Source organism: Atta colombica, unplaced genomic scaffold (assembly GCF_001594045.1).
Source record: "Atta colombica isolate Treedump-2 unplaced genomic scaffold, Acol1.0 scaffold1, whole genome shotgun sequence".
NCBI lineage: Eukaryota > Metazoa > Arthropoda > Insecta > Hymenoptera > Formicidae > Atta > Atta colombica.
In genome coordinates, this window is record NW_017259183.1 from 5,796,294 (window position 1) to 5,808,484 (window position 12,191).

A 12,191-nucleotide genomic window follows, 5' to 3' on the forward strand; every position below is an offset into this window, starting at 1 on the left:
TTCGAATAAAAGTTGTATGGCCCCCTTAAAGGGGGACACATGATGGGAATGTAAACGTGTCTTTGAGTGAGTCTTGTCAAAATCAGGTCAAGGTCATTAATGTTTTTTTGGAAACCCCTATTTTTTATTACATTCTTGTAGCTTATCTCGAGAGCTTTCTAAAACATCTCTATAATAAAATTACTTTCCGTTAAGTACTTGTTAAATTATAAGGCAATACCGACCACTGATCTGGCCGATTAAGGCAAGATCGAGACTGATCCGACCAACTAAGGCAAGACCGATCATTTTTATTTGAACTATAAGTGGCCATTTAAAAAAAAATTTTGTAAAAGCCCCACTAATGTAAAAAAATTGAAAGAAAAAAGCTATACAAAAAGCTATACAAAAAAAAAAGAGAAAAGTTGAATTGGAAAGGATTGGACTCAATTCCGTGCGCGTGAGCGTATGTCAAACAATGTGATTAGATCGCGGAGACGCGCGCGTAAGAATCCCGCTCACACATGGATAATGCTGGCGATATTGTAACTTTCAAGCTCCATAACTCGGAAAGTACTCAATAAAACGTAACTTTATTGTAGTGCTTTGGAAAGATCTCGAGATAAGTTACAAGAATATGTAATAATAAATGGGAGTTACCATTTAAAAAAACATTAATGACCTTGACCTGATTTTGACAAGGTCAAGTCCAATCTATCATGTATCCTCCTTCAAGCCATGCAACTTTCGTTCGAAAAATTTTTCAATAAAATCATTGATTTGCGAGATAATCGAATATACATTAATAATCAAACTTAAAAATAAAACACTCTGTGTGTGTGTGTGTGTGTGTGTGTGTGTGTGTGTGTGTGTGTGTGTGTGTGTGGATGTATATTGCTTTATGTTATTCATGTATACAAACAAAATGAATTTTTTCTATAATAATATAAAATTTTATTTACCAGTGTATTGCCATAGAATGTCCAATGCTTTACAAAGCCTACGACATTCTTCCTTGTAGTATATACAATTTTCATTTAACATACCCTTTAATTCAAGTTCAGACTTCTCCTTCAGGGCCTCAATAGTATTAACTTTAGAACAAATCATCTAAAATATTATAAGAGCATTAAAGAAAAAAAAATTAAAACTTAATTTAATGTTATTAAATTTATTTTCAGATAAATAAAAATGATATAAACTTGTAACAAATCATAAAGAATCTACTTATATCTGTATATATTGTTACCTGTATTGAGTCCTCAGTAAGACCAACTACTCTCAACCATTGTTCTAACAATGGATATTGTATCATGTCTGATGGTAATGAATCGGCCAATTTAGCCTTTGCCGCAAGTTGCTTGGAGTATAATTTTATTAATTTTGCCTATAAAAATGTTTAAATATATAGATATATAAATAGTTTAAATATAAATAGAACTTATTCAATATTACAGCTATTGTAATGCATTTAATATTATTAATAATCATAACAAAGTTATGTAATATGTTTATTATATACATATATTAATTTAAACTTGTTTATTTCCGTGATTGTGTGTTTATTTAAAATAAGAAGACAAACAATGTACTAAGAATAAAAGTTATGTCAAATATCTTATGTAATTTTCAAACTATATAAATTTCTATCATTAAAAAATCTTAATTACAATTGTATCTGAACCATTGTAAATAAGTTTCAACTAATGCTATCATATCTTTCAATGGAATGACATGACAAATTTTTCAATCATATACTGAAAGCAACGTATTTATTCAAAATAAGGATACAACGCTCAAACATGATATATTGCACATTTTATGGGAGAAAAATTATGTATATCGAATGTTATATCCTAACTTTCCTAAGATCATAAATTTTTACCATAAAAATATCTTAAATAATTTTGAAATTATAATCATATTATAAGATAAAAAATTATAAATAAGTTCCAAATAACATTATTTATATTTTTTAATGGAGTTTTTAGACAGAGTGATATTACAAATTTCTCATTTTCAGATTGGCAACTGCAGATAAATATTCTCAAGAACAATGTAAACATTGTAAACAAATGTTAAAAACAGCTGATGCTGTGGTTATATTGCGAAGCACGGCGGGTCCCGAAGGCAATATTTTTCACTGATGTGACGGAGTCCAAAGGTTCTCAATGCTTTAAAGGACGCCGAAATAGCACAGTTACAACTTGTTGATGATTGACAGCGAGATGCTGCGCCGGGACGCGATAATCAGCGTAGACGGACAGATCGATCTTGATTTTCGCGCGCAAGATACAGCCGACACAGCCGACCCAGCCGACCTTCGAGGGGCCTCTCACCTCCATTTGCCGTATTTCTTTCTGAGTGAGCGGAGCATTAACGGAGCACTGAGACCGCAAATCGTCAAGCTGATCAGCGGCCAAATTAATCATAGTTTGTGCGACGTCCATAGCACGTCGTACTTTCTCCACATTTCCATAGGCTGCCATTCCTCGCGCAACGGCCAACCTAATGCGTGGATTTTCATCGGTATGGGCTTTCACTTGACAGACATAACGCCGACTACTCTTAATATCCCTGCCCCAGTCGTTTATTGTTACCGATCCACCGTATAACCAAACCACTTATCAACATTGACAACCATCTTGGCCGCCTGTCGATGACGTCAATCGATGCTATCGCCGCTGCCGGGCTGTCCGCGAGCTTGACCGATCAGCACGTTCATTTACCCTCATCCATATAATACAGGCAGAGAGAAACCTGAGAAAGGACATGATGGCCTAAAACCTGTAACCTTAAAATGCTGCCGCGCACTACTGCCCTCTGACAAAGTGGATGTAAACTACATAGCAATATCTACTTTTCAAGGCTGGATGATAAATCGATATTTGATTCATATAATCGTATTAAGGCTTAAAGATAATAGGCACAGGCCAACAAGGAATAAAAGCCAATCAGAACTCTGGTATATAAGTTTGTGTTACGTCCCAGGAGGAATTCGACCTCGGATTGGATCCAACCTGAGGCTTATGGTAGGGTACAGAATTCGTGGTTCCGGATGCTGAAGCGGCTACGATTGATTTTATCCAGGTTGCTGATTGGCTAGATACGAGCGCTAGAAATAATGATTATAGTCGATTCTGAATCCACGGCTGCTCTTCCGTTCCTCTCAAATATACGAGGAATCTTTCTATGATTCCAGGGCACTCGGAGCAATCTGAGACCGCGCGAGGGGTAACGAATATCAAAAAGCACGCGTGACAGGTCTCAAACCCGGGGTAGCCGAGATGGATGTAAAATTCCGAAATAATTCTTCTTTTCGTGAATGAATAACGTGGTATAACATTCAATGCATTTAATCGTCCCGTTCTTCTTATGCTGATAAAATAAGGCGGATACATAGTAATCATTATGGACCTACACGACCAGGAAGGATTGACCACTAGGAGTCGAGCGTCAATAGGAGCGCGCGAACGTGGGAATACGTGGGGCACATGCTCTGTGTTTCGGTTCATTCATGACGAAGTTTCAATTAGCGAAAAGTAAAAGCTTTGTTACCTGGAGATGTTCAGATGGATACTCTGCGATGCTTCCAATTGATAGCAAGAAAGAGGAAAGATGAAATATCAAGGCTTCTATTGCTTCCTGAGCAAGTCCGGCTGCTGATTTCGGTCGCACTAATAGCCAATCGCTTTTCATTGGTGTTGCAACGAATGATTATGTCGTCGATGTTATAATTAGTGAGAAGATGGGAATAACCACTAAGCACTCTTTGATTAAGGTTAATTAAATATATATTTTAAAACAATTCATTTCAATATATTGATTACCGAAATGATAATTATTATTTCTTACGCGAGAGTAGTCTAATTTAAATTGGATTACAAACTAGGAATTAGAACTTGCAATTATTAGTAGAATTAGGAATTGAATTAGTAAAAGAGAGTGTTGTGTTCAGACTTAGAATAATAATTTATGCGGCGCTTAACTTCGAGCGGCCGGACAATGGGAGGAAGTTGAATCTCGTGCGCGTGCACTACATATTGCTCTATATTATATATTATATACTACATATTGCATACTGCCGCTCTTCTGATCTCTCTTTTATGGGTGTCTTTAAGACCCCCTTCCTTCGATCGTGCCGCCGATGATAGGTGTGGGGAGAAGCGTCAGATTCCAAGAGATGTCCGCATGTAGGGTTGTAATCTATAAGGATTAATCTCTTTGGAGTATTCCTTTATTACTGTCGAATGAGAGAGAAATACTCACAGACTTTTATTATAGGCTGCATTTTCATGCTGACACTCGATTCAAGGGTCAAAAGAAGTCACGTGATCAAAATTAACGAATACCAAGCATCAATTTTGATTACATGACCTCGCGTCACGCCCGCTGTTAATAAGTTTGTTTGGAAAAGTCATTGGACAAAAATGAAGTTATTGCGAAACGTGACATTCGATATATCCCAGAGCTCTACTTGGACAATTCGTTATTCCCTGTTATTGCCTGTGCTTATTGTCTATTGTGTTTGAGCCTTGTAGCAGTTAGGATGCATTTTCATGCTGTCTCTCATTTTCAGCGTCAAAACAGGCACGTAATCAAAATTGATACTTGGTATTCGTTAATTTTGATCACGTGACTTCTTTTGACCCTTGAATTGAGTGTCATGAAAATGCAGCCTTATAATAAAAGTCTGTGAGTATTTCTCTCTCATTCGACAGTAATAAAGGAATACTCCAAAGAGATTAATCCTTATAGATTACAGCATACAACATACGATTACGGTCAATAGTCTAGTTTCCATCGAGGATCAGATTTAATCCGGATCAGAAATGTAAAAATCAATCAACTACAGTTGAATATTTCCCTATTACAGTCCAACGACAGAGAAATGTTCGACTGTAGTTGGTTGATTCTTATATTAACTGCGTTCAGCAATGCAAATCTGAGGCGTCGGAGTGCTCTTTTTCTACAGTGCACGTGATATACTATAATATAAGAGCACACTCTGACAATTCAGATTTGTATTATCGAACGCACCTATTCTGATCCAGATTAAACTCTCGGTGGAAACTAGATCAATATAAACGCTATTCTGCTTATGGATAGGCATCCTTAGGGCATGTTCACACTTTGATGAAAAAGCAGAAAGCGATGAAGCAGTGGCCAATCAAAACTCGTGTTGGTAATAAGTAGTACAAAAAGCGAAATTGGCTGCGTTCAGCAAAGAAAACAGTTTTGCAACTGTTGTAAAATTCTTGAATATTAGTTTATACATTTAAATCCAATGAGGACCTAAGGGACCAATCATATAGAAGAATTTTCAGCAAATTTAACAATTGAGTGAGCGCTCGCTGGTTATTGGTGTATTCTTTTAGATCCAATCAGCATTTTAGAAATCTGAAAGAATGCATCAATAACAGCGAGCGCTCATTCAATTGTTGATTCCGCTGAATGCGCCCAATGTCGACTACTAGCGCATATTCTGATTGGCTACTACTTTTCCGCTTTTTGTTTTTTCGTTAAGATGTGAATGCGCCTTTACATCATGGTTGCGCTGTTTTTTTTGCTGAACGCAGCCATTCCCTAGAAACTGACATGGCCGTTCTTCTGTCATTTTAAATTCGAGTTAAACTGTATTGTACGGCTACGTTAATGAGAGCTCATGCAAGTTAACGCAATTTTTCTCAATGAAATGTATCAATACACGTTACCATGACTGGGAATCCTGTAAATGTACGTCGTGGAAGAATGGTGTTATCCGATTTGGATCAAATTAAAAAGAACGAATGTGATCGTCGACGAAGATTACGTTTGGAGCAGGTACGTGCATTCGTCGAAAATTTTCAACTTTGCTCGAATGAAAGGAATAAGGAATATTGAGTTCTTTTAATTAAAAATAAAATCTCTATAAACAAATTGAATTGTCAATTTTGTATTTGTATGTATATAATTGTATCCTATGTGCTTGATACAATGTAAACATATGTTAAATTTAAAGTTACGGTTTGCATTATAGGTTCGACAGCAGTCAAAGGAAATATCAAATCGACTTTTAGAACGCGCTAAGAAGATAGCGAAGGAAGAACTTAGCAAATTGGAGAAAGATGGAAAGTCAGAACTCAAGCAGATGCATGATAGAAAAATTATGGACATACAACGCAAGTATCAGGAAGATTTGGAAGATATCGGTCAAGCTCATGTCTCTGCTGTTTTGCAACCAGATGCAAATACGATAATAGAGGAAGAGGGAAAGAAAGATAGAATTATGGCTTTCAAAAGAGGAAAGGACGCCATGGAACGCATGAAGGAAACAAAACAGATAGATGATACAGAAGCAGCTCGTCAAGAAAGATTACATAGAGTACGTGAAATAGAAAATGTAAGGGCTGCAATGATAGCCAAACTTCCAAAGCCATCCAAGGAAAATGATGGGATGGAAAAGAATCCTCAAAGTATAAATAAAGAAATTTTATATGAAGCATTAACTCCAAAAAGAAAGAATAAAAAAGTTCTTAAAAAAAAATCACCTAGAAATGTAAAAAAATCTAATTTAATGGAACAACAAAAAACATTATCACCTAAACCAGGTCCTTCAGGATTACAAAAGAAATCTTTTGTACAATCTCCTGAGTTATCCTTAAGGAAGAAAATAGACAAATATATATTAGATCATATTGAGGATATTATTGATGATACAAGTGATGATCAAATCCCAAGAAGAACAGTGCCGAGTATGAGCATTATTTCAACTAAATCTGATAAAATAAAGTACAATCCAGAAGATTACACACAAAAATCAGATAACACGAGCAGTGTCAGCAGTTCTAACAATTCTAGTTCAACCAGCGATGATTCGTCATATTTTTCTGATGCTATAGAACAAATTACATGCAATACGACTCCAAAAACTCCAGCTTCAACAGAGAACAAAATACGATCACAATGTGATCGCACTATGCATCAGAGATATATTTATGATAGGCCTCTTCCTATGGTTGAAAGAATTGATATCAGAAATGAACCAAGTGCCATGGAAGTGGCACAAGAAATAAAAAATGCAGAGAATATAGAAACGCATATATCCAAAAGTCATAAATTAAATGCTGAACATCGTGCCGAACGTCGTGGCGAAGATGCGATTTTGCGAGAGAAAGTACGGAGAGATTATCAAGCCCTCCTACAAAATCTAGATCATCTTGCTCAAGAAGAGCGCAAGCTAAAAGCAAGTCAAATTCAATCTGCAGAAGAAGATACATACATGCGATTACATCAGAGAAATAAATGTCAAGAAGAACGTAAAAAGAAATTAAATCGTGCAACTAAGAAGATTTGCAATACAGATAGTTTACCGATCCAGCGCACTCATCTCACAGAAAGAATCATTACTTTACCACAAAAGAAAGACGACCTGCATGATAATGTACCTCATTGCACATGGGAAGATCCTCATCTTGTTAAACAGCAAGTAGATGTTTATCATACACAATGGGATAAAGATAGCGAAATGTCACGCGAAGAACAAGTATTGGATATGCTGAAAAAAGTTGAAAGACAAAAAAGATTGTTGTTACAAGAATTTGGTACCAGTTTGCCAGATAATATATTTAATGTCAGCATGAAGCCACTCTTTGAAGATAAAATATCAACAAAAACATCAGATGCTAGTACTGCCAAGCCTTTGTCACCTGAAATTAAAGTTTTAAATATGTCTAATAGTGACGATAATAATGACTATATTAGAAAAGATCATAAGATGAAGAAACCCAATAAATCACCTGTAAAAAAGATTGAGATTGCTGTTCAGACAGAAACAACAGAAAAAACAAGTCCATTAGATAAAACGAGTCCAGCAGAGAATAAGAGTGTACAAGTGGAATTATCTCAAGAAGATGTGCATATGCCACAGTCTAGCAGAGATACAATTGAACGAATACCACATCCGATTGAACCAAACATTACTATTGTTACACCAGAGACAGACAATAGTAGCAATGATTCAACAAGCTCTGAAATTAGTGATATGATCATTGAAATTGACAAAAAAGAAATAATTATAACACCTAAAAAGAAGAAAAATAGCATAAGAATGTCGAAGCGACCATCACCTCGAATTTATCAAAAAATTCGCTCATCATCGATTAGTTCTAAAACAACATCACCTATGAAGAGATTCTCGAGAATTCAGTCAGGCGCTCGTTCAACTCCTCAAAAAAAAATGAAATGTTTGGATACATCAGATACAGCTACTAGAAGAATTGATATTCACATGAGTGAATCTGCGCAAGTTGATGATGAGACGGATCCATCGCAAGAAACAGGAGTATCGATAGATGCTAGTGCAGAAAGTTCACAGACAATTTCAGGCCTGAATGATCAAGAGCAAGAGGGTAAACCATATCGGGTTCAGACTCGAACGAAAAGATGGATTCGGATGAAAGATACTTCAGATACATCAACGTCATTTGCAAGCCCACCACCAATAAAGCCTAAATCAATATTTGACGCTTTGGCTAACGTCACGCCGATTTTAGAAATGCTAGATTCTCCAGGACCCAGAGAATTAAGAAGATTACAGGATATTAGTCCTGTTTCTACACCAGAAACTCCTTCACCACGTACAATGATGATGCCATCAAACATTCCGCATCGTGATAAGATTAGTAGAATGCTTAGATTTAGTTTGAATGATTCTCAGACTAATGATAGTACTGTGATATCATCGATACATGATCACTCTACTTTAACAGATTCATTGGATGCGTGTCAGAAATCTAAAGAATCAAAACATATACCTGCTCATATACCCTGCACACATACCCTTTCACAGCCCTCATCTAAAGTTTGTATATGTAAAAATTTCCAATGTAAATTATTACACATAAAATTTGATGATATTCACGATTATGCTTTGAAAAATTGTCCTGAAATATTGCAAAAATATGAAGATCTACAAAACTTATGTACAGAAAGAATAGCGTCTTTAACTGATCTCATTGAAAAAGTACGGAATGAACAAAAAGGTAAAGGTATTAAAAAATTATTTATTTAATATGCAATTTAATTTTAATTATCCATAACATATTTTTATGCTTGTATTTTCAATTCTATATAATTTACCATTAACAATGAAACAATATTGAATATATTAATGAAATATTATTTCTGCATATACGAAACTTAAAATAGCATATATGTATATATATATATATATATATATATATGCTATTTTACACACGCACGCACGCACGCACGCATATATATAATATATTTATTGCAGATATGGATCTTTCACTAATCAGTCCAAGCGATGACACTAGCTTATTACAATTATCTACACCAAAACCAGCACGTAATGATACACAAGCAGTACGCAGATTAATTGATAGTATAGAAGAAATTCATGCTCAACTTGCAAGAACTCTCCTTGAATCACAAAGAATTATGCGAGGAAGTGAAGAAGTTTTAAAGGACGAAACCTCGTGTGATACAGAAATCCAGGCGATCACTTCCACTCCCAGAAGTAAATTAGTAGATACTATTAATGCACATGTACAGGAATCCAAAGTAGTAGAAGGCAAAGCTAAGCCAAAAATTATTAGCAATGAAAAAGTTAATATGCAGTTTAACCGATTTAAAATGCAGCAAAACCCTCAAGCAATGTCGGCAACAAAAACGTTGGAGCGTAACTCTTGGCCCCCGTGTACACTTCCTCTTCATGAAGAAGAGATAATAGAGAAATTATCAAAAGAAATTTTAGAACAGAGTAAAAATTTGGACAAAACCAACACCGCCTTTGCAGCTTCGAAAGAAAATGAAGCACAGCAAAAAACGTCGCCTTTTAAGGATCGCCTTAATTTGAAAAAGATTGCCTCATTAGAACAAGAAAAGGACAGTAGTCTTATAAAAGAATTTGCTTCTATTCCAAAGGTAAGTAACATTTTTATTTGTATATGTATACTGGACATTTATATATATACTTAAAAATATAATATCGTGAATAAAATATTTGTATGTATTTAAATATATGAAGATTATAGCATATTTTATGATATGTAAAAAATATGATAAATATTAATGTTATTTATAATAAAACAACTCTTATGTATGAGTTATTTTATATGATATATGTGTATATATATATATATTTATAGACAACAAAAGAAAATGATTTTATTCCTATATTAACTGGCATTCCTAAAATATTGCGCAGCCATGGAAATGTGACACCAATAAGCGCAAGACCTAAACCTCCTGTTACATTATTAAATGGACTCTATAGGTAAGATTAATTTAATAATTCTGTTTATCACTGTTTCAATTATATTTTTGTTTTAAATTCTTTACATTTTATGAATTAATGTAATTATGTTATTTTTATCTAAATAGACCAGAATTAGAATCATCAGGACATGAATTATCGACGATAGTGGAATTTGATACAACGGATACGGTTAATAAAAGTAGCAAGAGCCCAGCAAAATCTAAGCCATCTCTTCACGTTGCTCCTTTACCTGTTCAACAAAATCAAAATTCCTCAACGAAACCGGCAGATTCGTTATCTAATATAAAACATTCTATTGAAAAGCTATCTTTTGCACAGAAATCACAAGAAACTATTTGCAATTCTCCCGAAAAATTAAAAAGTATGGCTGATTGTATTACAGAAACAAAAACTGACGCTGAAAGAGAGTATATGCTCGAAAAATGTAATAAACAGTTACAATGTAATACAACTACAGAAGAACTTGTTTCTCAAACAAAAGATAAACTTGGTTCTTCCATAAGTACTGATTTTAATAATAAAGAAAGTAAACATAAAATGACATCTACAAGTGTGTACAGTTTTTCCGGATTATCTGGTATTTCCGAAATAACTAGTTCTCCATCATCGGATGTGTTAAAACATACTTCATCACCAGAAGAAATGGAAACAGCTTTGAAAAAATTAGGTTTAGGTTGGGCAGTTACGACGCTAAAGAAGACTCGAGAAGCAAGTGCTCTTAGTTCATCTTCGAATTCGGATGTTACACCAATAAATACAGCTAGAAGAATGATTTCTCCTACTAAGAAACAGCATAATTCAAATGGCTTTCCAGATATTAGTGATGTATCATCGATATCAATCAAAGAAGCCAGCAAGAGTACCGAGCAAGCTGTACTCTTAAAAGGAAGGACTTCCACGCCTAAATTTCAAAATTCAAATTCCAACAGTGAAAGATCCAGTACTACAAATACATCTGAAAGCGTTCAAGATCCAAGTGACAGTTTAACTGTACCTAATGTGTCGCTTACAAAAACAAAATCTGATAATAAGCAACTATAAAATCTTTGACAGAAATTGTTTTATATGTATATATATATATATAATTTTATTATTTACTTATTTAGAGAGATATATTCTATTGTATTTGATATTTTGATGAGCAATTAGTTGTAAAATAAGATATTCTCACATATGTGGGAACACATTTTCGTTGACGTATAAATAATTTTTATTTTTTTATTTTTATCTTGAACAGTACACGATTGTTATAATAAATAGTACATTTATGTTTTCATTGCAAACAGCTTAAAATTAGAGAGAACCATACATTATTCCTAAATATCATGAAAATTCATAAAATGTTAAGATGATCATATCTTCACATTATATTGCCTAAGTATTGTATTAACAAGATAAAATATTACAAAACTAACACAATTTCTTATAATTATTTTATGAAACGTTTATATATAAATTTTTTTTTATTTTAAATTTCATTCGAGAAATGATTATATTTTCAGAAATGAAATAATTATTGATTCTATCAGTTTTACATTATCATTACAGACCGCGTTCAGAAACTTTACTCGGGTGTACCCAGATATCATTTTATCCTTATTATTTATCAAATGTTAAACGAAGATGAAGTGATACTTAGGTGCACCGGGGTAAAATTTCTGAACACAGCCATAAAAGGAAATAATCGAAATGATTGAACATTATGAATTATGACTATCGTGTTCAGATGGACAATATTTTCTAATAGCATAGAAAGTATACATATTGAAATATAAAGGAATACATAAAATAAGGAATAATATAATCAAATACATGAAATTAAAAGACTGACAGTTTGTAATTCTAAACAAGAATGATTTTTAGAATATATAATGTGTAAAAGTAGAAAAGACATATAAGATAATTTTTTAAAAATAGAATATATATA

The 12,191-nt window shown here is 33.9% G+C and overlaps 2 protein-coding genes across 2 annotated transcripts in view; one reads left to right on the forward strand and one right to left on the reverse strand.

Moving 5' to 3' along the window:
• The window catches only part of LOC108690893 (kinase suppressor of Ras 2), a 9,655-nt gene extending 6,952 nt beyond the window's left edge, over window positions 1-2,703 (reverse strand). Inside the window, exons 1-3 of the mRNA XM_018198467.1 lie at window positions 2,319-2,703; window positions 1,229-1,366; window positions 942-1,089 (exon numbers count right to left, since the gene is read on the reverse strand). Coding sequence (XP_018053956.1) covers window positions 942-1,089; window positions 1,229-1,366; window positions 2,319-2,468 — 436 coding nt within the window. The 5' untranslated portion in view covers window positions 2,469-2,703. The remainder of the gene's footprint in view (window positions 1-941; window positions 1,090-1,228; window positions 1,367-2,318) is intronic.
• Window positions 2,704-5,619: 2,916 nt separating this feature from the next.
• LOC108690577 lies at window positions 5,620-11,305 on the forward strand. Its single transcript, XM_018197984.1, has 5 exons — window positions 5,620-5,802; window positions 5,999-9,002; window positions 9,260-9,909; window positions 10,134-10,261; window positions 10,369-11,305. The coding sequence occupies exons 1-5, from the start codon at window positions 5,695-5,697 to the stop codon at window positions 11,303-11,305; spliced, it is 4,827 nt and encodes a 1,608-aa protein (XP_018053473.1). The 5' UTR covers window positions 5,620-5,694.
• The last annotated feature ends 886 nt before the right edge of the window (window positions 11,306-12,191 follow it).

Bases quoted from the DNA above. Each gene is read 5' to 3' on its own strand.
- LOC108690577 (XM_018197984.1), top strand. From the start codon at position 5,695: ATGACTGGGAATCCTGTAAATGTACGTCGTGGAAGAATGGTGTTATCC. The intron at 5,803-5,998 runs GTACGTGCATTC...TTTGCATTATAG, and splicing joins GAAGATTACGTTTGGAGCAG to GTTCGACAGCAGTCAAAGGA. The intron at 10,262-10,368 runs GTAAGATTAATT...TTATCTAAATAG, and splicing joins TTATTAAATGGACTCTATAG to ACCAGAATTAGAATCATCAG.